General features: G+C 49.2%; 1 protein-coding gene across 4 annotated transcripts; it reads left to right on the forward strand.

Annotated features, from left to right (window-relative positions):
- The first annotated feature begins 2,672 nt into the window (after positions 1-2,672).
- CCDC92 (coiled-coil domain containing 92) lies at positions 2,673-16,653 on the forward strand. 4 transcript variants are annotated; one of them, XM_063315557.1, is made up of 4 exons: positions 2,673-2,821; positions 14,114-14,260; positions 14,881-14,922; positions 15,280-16,653. In XM_063315557.1, exons 2-4 carry the CDS (start codon positions 14,131-14,133, stop codon positions 16,053-16,055), a joined length of 948 nt encoding a protein of 315 aa, XP_063171627.1. In that variant the 5' UTR covers positions 2,673-2,821; positions 14,114-14,130; the 3' UTR covers positions 16,056-16,653. The 4 variants fall into 4 exon arrangements, with proteins under 4 accessions (XP_063171627.1, XP_063171630.1, XP_063171628.1 ...); XM_063315560.1 differs by lacking the exon at positions 2,673-2,821 and adding an exon at positions 5,299-5,420; XM_063315558.1 differs by lacking the exon at positions 2,673-2,821 and adding an exon at positions 6,175-6,424.
- Positions 16,654-17,046: the final 393 nt, after the last annotated feature.

Below are 17,046 nucleotides of genomic sequence, written 5' to 3' on the forward strand. Positions count from 1 at the left end.
GGCTCCCAGATATTTTTAGACTACAGGTAGTCCTTGTTTAGTGACTACCTCATTTAGCGACCGTTCAAAGTTACAAGGGTGATAAAAAAGTAACTTTATAACCAATCCCTACATTGATGGCCTTTGCAGGTCTGTAAAACAATGAAAAGATTAAGGAAGATCATAGGCACAGCTGCAGTTTCACTTAGCAACCGCTTTGCTTAATGACCAAGTGGCCAGTGAGAATGATACTTTCACATTTTCCTTCTCCTTGATTAATCGGAGGGTTTGAGATGGGTCCAAACCCTCTGGACAGGAACACAGATTCTGCTTGAACTATTCAATGAACCATTGCTTATTTATCCTTCTTGCTGGGGTGCTTGCCTAAAGCAGCCGAGGCAAAACAGCACTAGCAGCAGGAGAACTGAGGTGTAAATAATACCCACAAATAGCAATTAATGCTGCAAACAAGAAGAACACATATTTGGGGATTTTTTTAGTTGACTTGGCCTACAGCAAGCTCTTTCTGAACTTCATAAAGTTGGCTATGGAACTTAGTGTAACTTTTCTGCCACCTACTGTTTATTAAAAGAGGGTCTTTCTTTTATTTCTCTCTCTCCCCCTTCCTTCCTTTTCTCTCTCTCTCTTTTCTCTCGTCCTTCCTTCCTTTTCTCTCTCTCTCCCTCCCTCCCTCCCTCCCTCCCTCCCTCCCTCCCTCCCTCCCTCCCTTCCTTCCTTCCTTCCTTCCTTCCTTCCTTCCTTCCTTCCTTCTTTCCTATTTCTCTCCTTCCTTCCTCCCTCCCTCTTCTAAATATGTAAGAATGACCTCCCTTCTTTTTCCTTTTGCTGGCTTACCAGTTTTACAGTAACAGCCAGCTTAATGCACCCTTGATCATTGCCAGAAAATGAAATTATCTTCCGGACTGGCAATGTTTCATCTGCCTGTTTGTCTGACCCCTAAATGCATCCTGCGTTTAGAACTGCTGCGTCAGGATTGATATTTACAACAATCTCTTTTAAAAGCCTGAGCCGAAAGACGTGGGGCAGTGGCTGTCCCGTCTTGAGTCCTTCAGAGGACATTTCCTGAAACTGGTGTTTTTTTTTCCTAACTTGGTCGCATGGATATTGACCGGTTCAACCATTAGGGGTACCAGATCTGGGCTGAAAATCTCTGAAAAGAGAGCCCCAACCTTTTTGCAGCCCAACCAGATTTTTGCAGGAGCTTTTCTCGGCCTGAGGACACCAAGGGTCAAAACCAGCGTCTCCTGTCTGCAAACCAGGTGCGGTATCACAACCCCTCGTAAAAGGGTGTTAAACTGGGGTTGGATTTCTACTGCCAACATCTTGCTAAAAGCCGTGTGATGCAGCTTGGCACGAACCTCCAAGGGTCAGGGCACACAATCTTCGGGGTGTCCTTCAGTGCCTTTCAAATCTGCTGGGGCCGCAAGCAAGCCCGTTTCTTCGGTACCGATTGTGAAAACGAGGATCGGAGGAGTGTGAGTGTGCACGGAGGTTTATCTGCAGAATACTGATAAAAACAGGCTTTACCGGGTGGGCTGTTTCTTTGCTGCATCGTGTAAAATGGAGAACTTCACGGCCACCCGTCACCGCTGCAGCCTGTGCTGTCTGTGGATAATGGGAGCTGTGGTCCAACACGTTGGGCTCAGGATCACCGAGTTGTATTCTTTCCCTCGAGAAACAATAAATGCTGGTTTTAATTCAGGGTTTCAAGTTACCAGGAAGTTGCTTATGGCCACCATTTTTTGGCTAGTGAATTCATTTTTGACTCTTTCCAGCGCTGGGATGGGAATCGAGGCTGAAGGAATAACTAAGCAGCCCTGGGGAGGTAATAGGAAAGGCGACTGCAAATAAATCGCCCCTCGCATATTTTACTAGAATAATTCCTGTTTATTACAAAAGGCTCCACCCCATTAAAAGTTACGGCCTGTCGATATGCCGCAATGGTTGCCGTTGGTGTGAAATTAAATCCTACGGGTCTTAAGCATCATTGCGTTATTACCTAAAATGCATTGTTATGAAATATGGCTATTAAACGGTTAATAAAAGTTCTTATTAGGTATTATTACTATGCTAATATAACAACATCTAATAATTTTATTACAATATTTAATTGTATTGCTACTTATTATATTTTATTATATTATCTAATGATTTATTATATTACTGTACGAAATGAAACGCACGGTTACGAAACGTGACTATTAAACGGTTAATAAAAGTTCTCAGGAGGTATTCTTCTATTCGTATAGCAATAGCACACAATTTCGTTACATCATTATTATTTAATTGTATCACTATTTATTATATCATCTAATGTTATTACATTATCACAAGAATGCAATACAGAATTAATACATAATTGCAATTAATGTAATAGATGTTGCTATGTTCATATATTATTATTAAATACCATTCCTCCCGCCCTTCTTCGAGGCCCAAGGGGGTGAAGCTGCACCGGTTGGACCTCCGCCCGCCGCCGCCGCCGCCGCCGCCGCCGCCAAGCTCTGGAACGCCGCCGAGGCCCCGCCCCCGGGTGGGCGGAGCTTTCACGGACAGGGCGGGAAAAAACCCTCGGCAACCGCTGCCAGGGGAAGCGCCGACACGGTTGCCGTGGCAACGCCGCAGCTGTGTCGCCGCGGCTGCACCTGAGCCTCCGCGCCTGCGCAGTTCCCCTGCCCTCGACGTCACCCCGTCCCCCTCCTCCCCTCCCTCCCTCCTCCTCCTCCTCGCTCCCATTGGGGAGCAGCGCCCCCTCCCCCTCGGACTCCCCCCCCCCGGCAGGACCGGAGCGGGGCGGGGGGAGAAGCGGCGGCGGCGGCGGGTGAGTACCAGGCCCCCCGGGGTTCTTCCCAGCAGGCACCGCGCGGAGAAGGGGGCGGAGGGCCTTGCCAGACTCACCCCCCCGTGTCACCCCTCGCGGGGGGTTCTGGGGAGGGACCCCCAGCCCCGCTTGCTTGAATCACCGAGGAAGGGGGCCCCCCGTCAGACGGGAGGAGCCCCCCCTTGAGGAGAGAGCTGTAGTAGTGGGGGGGCATATTCTCCTGCAAGGAAAGACGGGGAGACCCCTCCCCACTCAAGGAGAGAGCCCTCCCTCTGGAAAGCCTGCGAGGGGCCCCCCTACCACACAATGAGGACCCCCATATAAGGGGCCGGTTTCCCCCCAAGGAATGACATAGGGAGACACCCCCTCCCTTAAGGAGAGTGCTCCCCCTCTGTAAAAGACTGTATGAGTGTCCCCCCCATAATTATATAGGGGGGAAGGCTCTCCCATGAGGGATGACATGGGGAGACCCCTCCCCGTTTAAGGAGGGACCTCTTCCAGGGTTAGGGATTATGTGAGGAGACCCCCCCATATTCTCCTGCAAGGAAAGACAGGGGAGAGCCCTCCCCGCTCAAGGAGAGAGCCCTCCCTTCGGAACGCCTGAGAGGGGCCCCCCACCACCCAGTGAGGACCCCCATATAAGGGGGCTGGTTTTCCCCCAAGGAAATCTTTATATGGGGAAATTGGACCCAGAATTTCACTCCCGATCTCTTCGAGAAGGGGCGTGAAATTCTGGGGCCAATTTCTCCAACTTTCTCTTGGAGAAAACTCGGGGATTTACTTTCAACCCATCGATGTACGCTCAGAGCTCCTGAAGAAAATTCTTCCTCCTGAGTTCAAGCAGGAAGGGAGAACTCCTTCACAAGGTTATTGGGAAAGGTGAAGAGCCCCCCATGATTCCAGGACGACACCCTCCACTTCCAGGCGTCACACTCTCCCCCCAAAGCCAAAGGTCTTAAAAATGACGTTTAGCTCTGAATTCTCATTTGATCGACAGTGGGCCTTCTGCAGTGCTCCTCCTTAAAAAGGGTTCAGAGACCCTCCCTTCAAAAAGGGAGCTTTTCTCTCCCCCCTGCCCCCCCCCAAAAGAATGTATTGAGTAGTTGGAAAGACAGGCAAAAAATCCAAGCGGGCCAGGCCGTTTAGGATGGAAGAATGGAGATGGGTGAGAAAACGCTCCAAATTTACCTGGTCTTGGTAGTGTAGACCCATAAGCTCCATTTCCCAGTTTAAAACTGGCTTAGAGCTGGGCGTCTCCCGCAAAAGGCATTCCTTCTTCCCTGGGCCTTCAAGGGAGAGCATCAGGGGGGGGACAGGGAAGCGTCCTCGCTTATGGGTGGGCGAAGCGATCCCACAAATCTGTTGGGAGAGCCATCTTTCTGATGGAGAAAGGAGGATCCCAACATTCTTTCCTTAGGGATACAGCAAGGCAACTTCTCCAGATGGTCCCACCCTGACACCCAGATTATTAGTATTAAAAATCTTAATAAAACTCATTGTCAGAGCATTTGACATCCTGCTTAGGAAGCAAAGCTGCCTGGATGTTTGCCTATATATAAACACATATGTATGTATGTATTTTATAATGTGCCCCCCCCCAAGAAGAAAACAGGGCACACTTTTTCTCAGGAAAAGGAACATCCCAAATCCTTCTCTGCCATTAAATAGGTGGTCCAAGAGCCCTTCTCTTACCCCCTCCAATTCTCCTGTCTGGAAGAAAGTCACATAAATTCTGTGTAGTTGATGCTTTGCTCACCTGGAAGTTACCATCATAGCTTCTTCTTCTCCTAAGTTAGATTTCTATCCAGAGGGAAGGGCTGGCTTATACTGTAGTTTCTCTGACCAGAGAGGAAGCAGATTTATTTTCCCCTGCCAGTTTTTTTTCTTTCCTTTTTTTGCAGCAAGCGCTTTTCTGTTGAAGGTGCGAGAAGCAAAGGAAAGGAAAGGCATATTAGTATAATTTCATCCAAGTTCCCCCCCCTCCCCTCCCCTCCCCTCCAGCTTCAGTCCCAGCTTCATAATCTGCCTGCAGAATATAATTATCTTGTTAGCTGCTGTTGTGTTTTTTTTTCCATGGGAGAATTAGCATTCAGTCTGGTTTCTCTTTCAGCCGAGGGAAAGGGAGGATTCTGCAGGGCAGCGCTGCCACTGACTTTGAACAGAGGGTGGGGAGGCGAGGAGGTCCACTCCCCTTAACACACACACACACCCATTTTCATTTGCAGCCTGGCCGAGTCCGACGAAAGGTGGGAAGACTGTGGCATGGTTGTGATGCTCCAGTCCCAGCGCAGGCCCAGCCGGTTGCGTTAACCCTTGTGGAGATGATAGCAAACCAGACCAAGTCAAGCTTCTCCCTAGAATGGAGCCCCTCCCTCTTCTCTCCCCCCCCCCCCACCCTCCAGCTTGCTAGCTAGCTAGATGGCCGGCTGGTGATACTCTGCGTGCTGCTTCTTCAGCTGAAGGTGGGACATCGGGATGGGGGGGGTCTCTTCTGTTTCGTTAACCACTGGAAGTTGCGGCTGGAGGGAAAATACGAAATGCACGGTGGTGGGTCGCTAAGCCTTAGCAATGTGCTTGAAAAGCGTAATTTAAGGCAAAGGTACGAGGGGGGTTCCGGAAAGTCCGAGGGTGGATTGTAAGGTCATTGTCTGCATTGCAGGTGCAAAAAGATCCAAGAGACTGCATCCTTTGGGGGGGATGTGTGGTACGTGAGCAAAAGGGAGCTGCTTTCCTTTCCGTTCTTACGCAGCAAGAATTCACTCTGGTAACACTGCAGTTGGTGGCATTCAGTGGGGCGTGCATCTCCCATCCCTTCGGGGTTCTTCCTTGGACTGTAAATCAGGAGCAGTGATTTTTGAGAATGCTCGTGTAAGGGTGAGTGTGTGGTGAGTGTGTAAGAGGGTGACTTCTTTATTTGGGTTTTTAGCAGAAATGTCTGAGGCTGTGCCTTGGGAGCATCAGATTGGTCGATGCATTGGGATCAGCTAAACTGTTTGACTTACTGGGAAAAATAAACAGCAATGTCTTTCTCCCCTTGTAATTGTAGGGTTGGGAGCTGGGCCACCCTCTTTGGGGCTGTTTGTTCTCAGTTGGAAAAATTAGGCAGCCCTGTCTGAGGGAGGGTTCCCTGCATAAAATGAGGGGTGCAATGACAACATTAAATACCAGCTCTCAACTTGGTCCAGCCTCTGAAACGTTTTATGCATCGTCTCACGGCATTCGTACATTCTGTTTTATACATTCTGAATGCATCATTTGAACATTTCTCTTTTCAAAGGCTGTTATTTTTTTAGCCGGTCCGGGGGTGAACTTGAATATTGCTGCTCCGAAGTGCTGGGTGGCACCCAGGCGCTTGTGAGGCGCGCAAAGCAGCAGCTGCTTCCCGATAAAGCGTTTGGGTTCAAGTGGCTGAGACAGGACTCTGCTGTTCCGTGAGACTGTAAAGGACAGAAAACGTTGCAACGACAGCAGGAATAAAATTGTCAGGTTTTCTCTAGATGAAGCATTCTCTTTATAGGAGAGGGGTGAAGTACACAAACTTCTGGAAAGTTAGAAGATGGAGTTAAAAGAGGACATTTCTTACAGAATTGTGGCCTTGAACCTGTAAGTAAGTGTGCATCCGAGTATTGGTGCTGCTGCTAATTGGGTGGTGAACTTTGTATTACCTTTAAGCTGATTTTATAATATTTAATTGGGGTGAAGCCAGATGGTGTCTCTTGTTTGTTTGAGGCAACCAATATTTCAGTGAGTAATAAACAGAGAGTGCGTCCGAAGACGTTCACACGTTCTTGTGGATGGGATGAGACGTGGTCCCGTAATATTAAACATCAAGCATATCTATTTTAGGCCTGCCTTTTGGATTGTATTAATTAGAACAGGATCTGGGGCTCTGATTGCAGACGGTTGCAGTGTCTCGGGTAACAGACCACTGTTTCTGGAAGAAATGGAGGCTAAACTTGGATATCTTTGTCAGTTTCGGTGGCTTGGACTTTTTTTGCAATGCACAGCCAAAAACTGTTTTTTGCAGCGACACCTTTGCTGGGCCTTGCTAACAATCATACCTCATCTCTCCAAGACTCAGCCCTGGAAGGCCATCGTGTATCGTTGTTTATTTCCATGAACCAGTTTGCTACCGTAGGGCTGGATGATAGTTCTAGAGATCTGGGTGGGGCCAAGCAAGGCAATCTAGCAGCAGCATGTAGAAGTCAGACCCTTTTGGCCTCTTCCCTGTTCCTGCCTCACTTGAACTTGTTGATTCATTTGTACTAATGGTGATAAGCCAAAGAAACTTTAAAAGGAGGTTCCTTCTCTCACGGGGGCAACTTTATTTGTAATGCGTCTTTTTTTTAAAAAATGCAGTCGTAGCCTTGTATTGATGAAAGCCTTGTTCTTTGATTAGGAACAGGAATAGTTGATTTCCAGACATCTGGGCTTTAAAAGACAGCGTCCTGTTCCCATCGTTGCAGGGGTGAGTTTTTAGCGGTGGAGAAATGGGGGAATAAGATGGTCGGACCGAATGATGTATCCCTGGCGGCTGGTTCGATTCTGCCGAATCGCATAATTTGGCATTTGCCAAAATGTTGTCTGCACTATGCTGTAAGTTGGTGGCAAGTCGCCATACCATGTGAGCGGCAGATTGTCTGCCAGCTTTTGAGTCATGGCACAGAATGGGTAGGGCTTATCTGCAGGCAGCGGGAAGTGCTTTAATGGAAAAGGGATGCTGGATTAGAGGGGATTTTGGCCTGGATCCAGCTGGGTCTTCCCTTCGCACAAAGAGAGAAACAAATCTGTAAGAACATCACTTACATGGATGTGTTGTCTTCCAACGGCACGGCCACAGTCTTTCTGCCGGGTGGGAGGCAACTTATTTGGGGAAGAATCAGTAGCTTTTGACCAGAGTATCCAGAGCCTTTTCTCTTCGCAGCGTCAGCCAGATTGCCTGAGCTTGGTGCCCTCCAGAAAGCTTTGCTAGCTGGGAAATCTGGACTCGTAACACCCACCTGTCTGGAGGGTACCAAGCTGATGCTCTCGCTTTTTCCATCCAGTCAGGCAAGCTGGCTTTGAAGCCCTATCAACACTTTCAAAGGGGTGTGTGAAAAACGCTCCTTCAACAGCTCCTTTAAAAAAATGCTGCTAATTTTGGCCTCCCCACAACCAAGCCCCAGCCTGGTTCGTTTGAGAAAAATTGTGCAGGCTTTTGGACACACAAGGTTGCAGCTTGGTTGTTTATAAATAACAGGCTGTGAAGCGAACCGTTTGCCTACAAACCACAGCTTAGTGTCATCATGTCATCGCTGCTCATGACCGTGCTTTTCAGAATCCATTTGGGGGGGGGTGTTTTTATTAATACAATCCACAAGGGCTCCCTATAGCTCAAAACACCCGTTTTTCAGAAGGCGAACTGGTGAAGCCAAAAGGAACTTAACTATTTTTCCCCTCCAGCATCCAACTCTCCCTTTGCAGTGCAAGGCCTTAGCCCAGGGGCCTGGCAAACCCCCCCTTTACTGGCTGAAAATAGTTGTTTCAACAGGCTTTTGGTGTTAGTATGGCATTGGGTTGATGCTCTCTCTCTCTCTCTCTCTCTCTCTCTCTCTCTCTCATTGTAAACTGCCCAGGGTCTTCTGTTCATCCATGCCATATCATTGGGGCATTAAATAATAAATTCCAAGCCTTGGAAAACACAGACACCTCTTAGCTGAGTATCAGCCGAAAGTGGTTTTATCTTTTCCAAAGAGATTTGAAGAGCTTCCTCCCTCCCTCCCTCCCTCCCTCCCTCCCTTCCTTCCTTCCTTCCTCCCTCCCTCCCTCCCTCCCTCCCTCCCTTCCTCTGAGCATGTCTTTGCAGCCAGACCATCACCTCTCCTCTGCAAAGCACTCACTGCAACTTGCTCTGATAAGGATGGGGCTATAAATAGCTACTTTAAAAAATTCAGCTGCTCACAGCCCGTAGTCTAGATCCATCCAGGGTTAAAATTTCAGGAGCATTTGTGCTGATGTGTGGACAGAGAGACTCCTTGTGGATGATGGTAATAACCTTTTAAAAAAAAAACTATATTAGGGGACCATGGGAAATGCGGCATTGAAGCTTTTGGTATTGCTCACTAAGTAAGGGTACGCACCGAAACTTTCAGTTCAGTCCAAAGGAATTGTTATTTTAAAAAACAGCACCCCCAAATTTGGGTGCGTCAAACTAAAGTAGAACATCCCCAGTTAACAAGGAAAGTCTTGATGCTGCCTTTCTTCCTCCCCACACGCCATTCACCTCAGATTTCCAGAAAGGGGTTGAGGAAGCAGGAAAAACAGGCGAGTTTAGCTCATCCTTTGAGCCTGTCGTTCCTTCGGCTGCTCCGGAGACGATCTCTTCTTAATTGTTCTTCCTGTGCTGCTCCATCATTGACTTGTCACAGGGACTAAAAATAACTCTGCAGAGATATTAAGGCCTGAGACATTCAGAGGTTGGTTGGAGGGGGACCAGAGCCGTCTGTCTGGAAAATTGGGATGCGAGATCATGCCGGTGCGATAAAAGAAGCCGTCGCATTTAAAAAGTAGACAGTCACTTTCAGAATCATTTATTACAGCCTTTGAAAAGAGCCAGAACGCCCAGGCTTCTTAACGTTGTGTATCTGTCTGTCTGCATACTCACCACCTGGGTTTGCCTAATGACCTTAACCTGGTTACTGAATTTAACCGTTTCTCTGGATCTGCATGATACATTGAACCATTATAAACAGAGAGAATGTGCTGGGCTTATAGATCAGCTAAGCTGTAAAAGAACAACACCAATTAACATTAGCCAAGCTTAGTATGTTGTTCTAGGTCTTTGATCTGATCTGGTTAGCTAGTTGTGTGAATGCAGCCCCAATTGTGTGGAACTTTCCCTTTCCACCCCTTGGAGCAGCACAACCAGACTTCTGGGCTTCAAGAGCCCGTCTTGTCCCCGCTCCTATCTTTTAGGTACATTTCTTAAAAAAATGATCCTTTAAACCTTTAGATACCCCCAGGTCTGCTGAAGCCTTTGTTTTGCGCACAAATCCGACATGGCCCTGCTAAGAGTTGGCATTCAGAAAACCTAATAAAATGAGGATGCATTTCAGTGGAAATGTTTGCGATGCACATTTTTGTCAGTAGGTGTTATTGGGGCCCAGTTTAAAGTAATCCACAGCTGGTGCTGTCCAGAAGTAAAATAGTTAAGATCTTTGATTTTCAGCAAGGACAAATTCTGGTATTTTTCTTGGCAGCGAAAGGGAATTAGTTGCCGCTGCCTTTTTCGGGGTGATTCTTCAACTTCTCAATCCACTCAACAGCCCTGCTATTCCCAAATGGTTTCCATTTCATTCCAGCTACTAACCAGGATCAGCCAAGGTCGGCTAGGCGTTTCCAGCTAGTCAGGCCCTCCACGTGTGGCGGACCATGCCTCGCAAGAGCCCCAGCACGCGAGGTGGAAACCCCTAAATCAAACCCAAGAGATGCTGTTACGTCCTGACTTCAGCCCTCTGTTCTTTGTGTTTTCCCCCCTACTGTGCAAGTTTATCTGTTCTTTGGTTATGATTCTCACAGCTGTGGTTGTTCTTTCATCCTGGGCGGTTGTGCTAATTAGAGAGGGGCAGGTAATGGCAAGGACGGTGAGCAAAAAAAACCCTCAACTCGGTTTTCCGTGCGGCAGGGTAGACTGCCCAGATGCATCGGATGGAGGGTTCAGAATTCATCCTCTTTGCTAATGCCTGCCTTCCCCTTCTCCAGCTGGGGTGGAGAAATAATGGGCCACCAGGTGTTGCAGAACTACAGTTCCCAGCATTTCTCGATACTGGCCAGGCCAGCCGGGACCCTGGGAATCCAGTAAGGCATGGATTCTAGAGTTTTCCTGGGTAACTTTGGAGGTACACACCCTGCAGCTTGTGCGGTCTTGTTCTGGTCAGCGTGGGTGAATCTCCCACACTTTTGTCCACATCTCACCTCGCGGGGTCTCATCTGGCCACCTGCAATCTTGACAACTTAATGTGATTTATAATTAAGAAAGGCAGGAATTGGGTTCAGAGACAGTGGCAGCAAGTTGCCGAGCTGCCCAAGGGGAACATCAAGGAGACCTGGGTTGTGGCTGATTCTTGAGTATTTGGGAGGTAGAGAAAAAGGACCCGTTAGTTATCTGATCGTCCTAGCCAGGCGATAGGAACTTGTAATCCAGTTTGAGAAGGCCGCTGCGGCTGGTGACTTGGTATAATCTTGGCATCAGCCAGGTTGGACTTGCAGAGGCTGTCAGTTAATGACTTCTTAAGCACCTGATCAAGTCATAGTACAGCTAAGCAGGGGAAGAAGGTCCTCTGTCTGCCCAGAGGCTCTGCCATTGCATCCCTTGACTTGGTGCCTTACAAGAGTCTTTTAGACGGCAGTGCAGATTTGCTTTGTTCCAGTGGGGAGTGACTGAGATTCTGGAGGTTCTCAAGGAAGGCTTCTCGGCTGCTAACTCCTGCAAAATTGGACTTGCCATCCTGTTTAAGAACTGGCTGGCATCTTCTGTGTTGTTTTGGTCCAAGTTTTAGTGAGGGAAAGAATCCAATCAGCCGTGGGAAACTAGTCCTGGCTGTATCTGCAGAGACAGAAGACTGGGACTGGAGAGGGTGGGGTTAGCGGAGATGAAATCATTGTCGGGTTCTGACAGGTCAGTAATTGTGTCCCCAAAATACAATCACCAAGAAAGAGCAGGGGAGGGGGCACATCTCAGTGAGAAGGCGTATGTCCTTCATGTGGAAGATTACATCTCAATTACATCTCCAATTTTAGATGTTTATCGATTGGTCACATTTTTATCAGCAGCCATTGTAACGTTTTCTGCAGGTATAAATTTTGGGTAGCAGGAGACTTTCTGCCAGCCAAGGTAGCATCACTTGGCTAGATAGTCCAAAATTGGAGCCTGCCACAGGCAGCTTCAGGTCCTATAATAATTGAGTTGGAAGGGCCCTTGAGACCATCCAGTCCAACCCCTTTAGCAGGAAATCCCTGCTGAAAGATCCTCAGCACATGACTTTCTAGACACTGCTTGAACGCACCCAACAAAGGAGAGCCCACCCCTTCCTTAAACCATTGGTTCCACTGTCAGATTGTTTTTCTTGTTAGGAAGCTTCAGTGCAGTGCCCAGACCAGACCCAAAAACTTGAGGTGGGGTCTGTCAATTCAGAATGAAGTGAAACTACTATTTCCTGTGATCTGACGCTACACTTCTGTTGCCTTTATTTTGCACGACAGTGCTGGCTCATGCCCCTTTTGTAATCTATTACTTTTCATAAGTGTTTTGCCAAGCCAGGTCTTTGGCTTCCTAAACGAATCGTTTAGGAAGCCTTTATTCTGTTAAATTTCTGTTATTGTCAACCCATTTTTCTCTTTAGGGTTTTGCATTCATGTCTGCTTTTCAGGGTAGTCACTGTCACACCCACTATTTTGTCATCTGCAAACTCTGATAAGTTCATCTCATTGTCCAAGCCGTTAATAAAAATTTGAAGCTTGCAGGGCCCAAGACTTGAGCCATTCACCCCTCCAGTTTGTTGTGAAGCGCTGAGGAGCACATTTGGAGTAGAGTTTTCAAGCCCATCGTTGATCTGTAGCATTCTGTAGAGTTGGTCCAGGCCTCCTGATTCCAGGGGCAATTTGTGGGGTGGGAAGGGGTGGGGGAACAAGTTTTAATGACTGCTATTCCCTGCAAGCTCTGGGCTTTAAAAAAAAAGAAAAGAAAACCACAGGAAATAACCTTGGACTCTCCCACGCCCTCCAAGTTGGTCTCAGCCGAGACAGCAGAAGTAGAAATGTCAGCATCGACATACACTAAATAGAGCAAGATTCATTAGTTAACTTTGCAGGAGCAGAGCATGAGCGTAGCAGCATGTCCTGGAAATGTTGCGGAGATAACGGATGAAGCCGCTGGTGTGTCACTGAGCATCTTCCATACTTCACGGAGGATCGATCTAAAATTAATCATCACATGACTTGCAAAAAGCAGATTCTCTTCCCCTCCCTTCTGCTCCAGAGCCACCTCTGCCTTGGACGGGCGAGTCATACCATGCGCTTGTTTCCCACTCTGCCACCCGATGGGGGGGGAGTGGATTCAGTAAGCACTTAAGGATTCAGTGGATGCAGCAAAGGTTTCAGCTCCGCAGACGAGGTTGCCTACTTCCAGACAGATAATGCCGCCGAGAAGTGCATCCTCTACCAAGTATGAGGCCTTGAGGCTCTGAAAGAAACAGGCTGCTCTCTTTGGAGAGACCCCTTTCCTGCACCCCCTTTGACTCAGGACCCTCACAAGGGCTATTTTAACTGCCTCCAGACTCCCCCTTTCCTTTTTGGAAAACCAAAAACAGAGGTCTCTTGCATCTTGATGGAGATCACTGGACCAAGGTGGGAGTGTTATGCTTCAGCAACGCTCCAAGCCATCCCGATGCCTTCGGTCTCTGTCATGTGAAGGATTGTAATTGGTTTATCTGAGATCTCCACCAGCCTGGTTTTGACCGAGTCATCTGGGTACAAAAGCTGGCTTGGGGGTGGCATCAGTTGTGCTGGCTTGGCCTGCTCGGGGGGCCTTGGTTCCTCCCTCCTTGCATTGACCTAACAAGGACACAAGAACTGCCAGGGAGTCACTGGAACTGTGAAGTTCACCTCCTGGCGATGGTGGTGATGTTGACGTTGATGTCAGACAAACTCAGCAGATTACGCAAAAAAGGCTTCAGCTCCAGAAAGCTCTTTGCAGGTGCTGGTTAGGACAGTCTTTGCTGGCCTGGTGAACATTTGTTTGATTTGGGTTTCTGAGAGCCAGGCCTATCCAGCAGGCTTTCCCATGGATGAGGGGATCATGTCCCAGGTCCGAATATTATTCCAAGTGCTCCCGGGCAGCTGATACCCTCTCTGAGCCCCACTGCAAAGTTGGTCTGGTGCTAATCCCACAAATGCACTAATCCAGCTGAAGAGCACCAGGTGGTATCTTCTGCCCGCCCTCTCATCCATTATGATCACACAGTGATCCCAAGCAGATGGAGGGTTCCACAGGTGGTAGCATCCAAGCTCCAGCTGAAATATCAGTGACGGTAAAGGCTGGAAGAATTCTTCCTGGTTTCTACCTTTCTGGCTCTCCATGGACCCCGACAGGTGGCTGATGAGTGTCAGGGACAGCCTTCTCTAGCCATAGTGTCACTTTCGTGGGGTTGCGCTGACCCCCCCCCCTTGCTTAGATTTGTTCTCTTCCTGCCAAGCGAAACGTTCCATCGGGTCTCAAGGTGGGCTCCCTCCCCTCCTCCCCTCTTCCCCTCCCAGATTTGCTGGATGTCAGGATGGCCACATCGAACCTGGAGAACCAGCTGCACAGTGCCCAAAAGAACCTGCTTTTTCTCCAGCGGCAACACGCAGACACCCTGAAGGGTTTGCACGCCGAGATCCGCCGTCTGCAGCAACATTGTACAGGTACCGGGAGGCAGGCTGGCTCCCTCCTTCCTCCAGCAGCTTCGCTTAGGGTCTGCTGGGCCACCCTCCCCACTTTCCCGCAGCATTCGTTCCCTCTTCAACCCTTTTTCCAGATGGGCTCATGTCAGCAGCATGAGTTTGGTCGACCTTCTGGAAGGGGGCTAGAGAGAGACTCCTCCGTTGGCTCAGATCTAGTCGGAGGTTCCACAGCACCCCCTGGGCTATGAAAAAGCCCCTTGGAAGAGCTCTGGAAGTCTCCCCCAGGGCTGATATTTTAGCACTTGCAAAACCTTGGCTTTTCAGGCAACTCGGCTGGTAACGTTCTAAAAAATTTTTTTTGCTTGGCTGGTGTGTCCAGATTTGAGGGGGTGGGAGCTTACATCGCCTGCTACTAGCATTTACAGAAAAGTGGATAAAACCATCGTATAAATAAAGTAGGTTTCCCAGTGCTGAGATCTGTCGCATAACTCTGCGAGTCGTTTGATCATAAAAGCATTGTTTGTTTTCTGGAAAGGCCCTGTTAATGTTTTGTTTGCTTAATTTATGGGTTGCCTGTTTTCCCCAGGAAGATTCACCCGAGAGCAAGTTTCTGCAATGTCTTAACTCTGTATATTTTTCAGATCTGACGTACGAGTTGACTCTCAAAAGTTCAGACTCTGCAGGTGAGGAATTTGAATGTACTTCATGCGCACCCCCCTTCTTCCCTCCCGGCAATATTCTTCGTTATGTCCAAAAATTGTAGAAGGTGCATTTTCAGTTGCTGGGTTTTTATTCAATGCTGGAGTCTGAACGAGAACTCCATTATTTTTTCTGCATTTCCTTGTTGGCAACCTTGGGCGGTGTTTTTAGAGTACAGGCAGGATACAAACATCCCCTTGGCCTGCAGCGGTTTTTCAGGCAACCGACGTGGAAAACTTTCTGGCTGCTTGATTCAGGCCTTAATTCCCTTCGTGGAGTGGCTGTGGCATCTCGAATACCGTGAAATAAGCGCTTTTTTCTTCTTCCCCCTCCTCTTTCAGAAAATGGGACTTCACGGAGCGAAGAGCTCAAAAGGAAATGTGAAGAACTCGAGGCCCAGCTTAAAGCGAGGGAGATGGAAAACAATGAATTATTAAAAGAGCTGGAGCAAAAGAACGCCATGATCATGGTGCTCGAGAACACCATAAAGGAGAGGGAAAAGAAGTATTTGGAAGAGTTGAAAATGAAAAGCCATAAATTAAACATGCTGTCGAGCGAGCTGGAGCAGCGGGCCAGCACAATCGCCTACCTGACCTCCCAGCTGCACGCGACTAAGAAAAAACTGATGAGTTCTAGCGGAACTTCGGACAGCTCCCCGTCCGGCAGCCCTGTGCTCTCGGGCTACAAGCCCGCCCCTCCCAAAGAGAAGCTGCCAGAAACTCCGCGGCGCCGGATGAAGAAGAGCCTGTCCACTCCGCTCAACTCTGAATTCGAAGAGGCCTACCGGTTGGGGTCGGAGAGCCGCAAGCTGCTGCTGCGGGAGCCTGTCGACGCTATGCCGGACCCCACGCCTTTTTTACTGGCCCGGGAAACCGCCGAGATCCACCTCCTGAAGGAGAGGCCTTTAGTCATCCCGCCCATCCCGTCGGAACGTGCGTCGGTGGAGCCCCACAGCCCAGCGCGGGAGAGGCAGCACAAGACCCACGTCAGCGTGGCGCACCGCATCCACCACGTCGCTCCTCCCCAGGCCCAGCCCGAGGTCGAGACGCTGGCCGTGGACCAGGTGAATGGCAGCAAAGTGGTTCGCAAGCACTCGGGGACAGATAGAACTGTTTAAGCGAGGCGCTCGGAGGGGACTCTCGGCACTGTGGTCACCAAAGAGGGTTACCTGCACCTGCCGCCATCGCGTTCCTCGCCTCTTCCGAGTGCCCCCTTGCATGCCAAATTCTTTCCAGAACTAGAGTAACCTCCTCCTCCCATGGAAACACCCCCCCCCCCGTTCCTATTGCAGAGTATCTACCTAATGAAACGCTGTAGCCAAACTCAGGTGTCTGCCTGAATGCTTGCTTCCAGTGCTCCTTCATTTATTCGGGGCGCGCTTATGGGTCAAGGCCCAGGCCACTGTCAGTTACAAACCCCCATAGTCTAACAAAGGCGGCCGCCCCACCAGGGCCCTGCCGCACGGTGTATTGGCCCTTAACAGTAAAGCCTTCCCTGCCTGCCTCTCGCTCCGCACAGCCGTGGTAAATTCTTATTTGAGGGTGGGGCAGCTTGGACCGCCACGCAGGTGCCTGGGTACGAAGGAAGACCAGCCAAAGGAGGGCCCCCCCCTCCGCCTTTCCAGCACGTGGTCCTGATCACAGCGTTCCTATTTTCTGTTGATGTTTTTATCTAGACCTACTAAAATCCCAACAAACTCTATTTTATTAATCCTGGCTGAGCTTGTGTGTGTCCTTTGTTCAATGTGTGGAAGAGAATCGGGGGGAGGGGGGAGCGGAAGGGGGCACCAGAGGAGGAGAAACAGCCCACCGTTGTGCAAAGGCAGAGCGGGGGGGGGTCCCTGTTGGAGAACAGAACTGTCTCTCTGGGCAACACAAGGTACCCTCGCCCCTTGGCCTTTTTGCTTGATTGTGGGTTGCACCACAGCATGCTAAGGGGAAGATAACTGCCTGGGAGGGGGGGGAATCTTCTGTTTTGGTTGCGGGAACGCAGAGGAGCTGAGCAGACGCACCCAGAGCAGTTAAACGGAATGTCTGGAATTGCTAGTCCAGAAGTGGAAAAAGATAGCGACTGGCCCTGTCAAATTCAGGGAATGGCGTAGGGCAATT

This window comes from Candoia aspera, chromosome 15, assembly GCF_035149785.1.
Source record: "Candoia aspera isolate rCanAsp1 chromosome 15, rCanAsp1.hap2, whole genome shotgun sequence".
NCBI classification, from domain to species: domain Eukaryota; kingdom Metazoa; phylum Chordata; class Lepidosauria; order Squamata; family Boidae; genus Candoia; species Candoia aspera.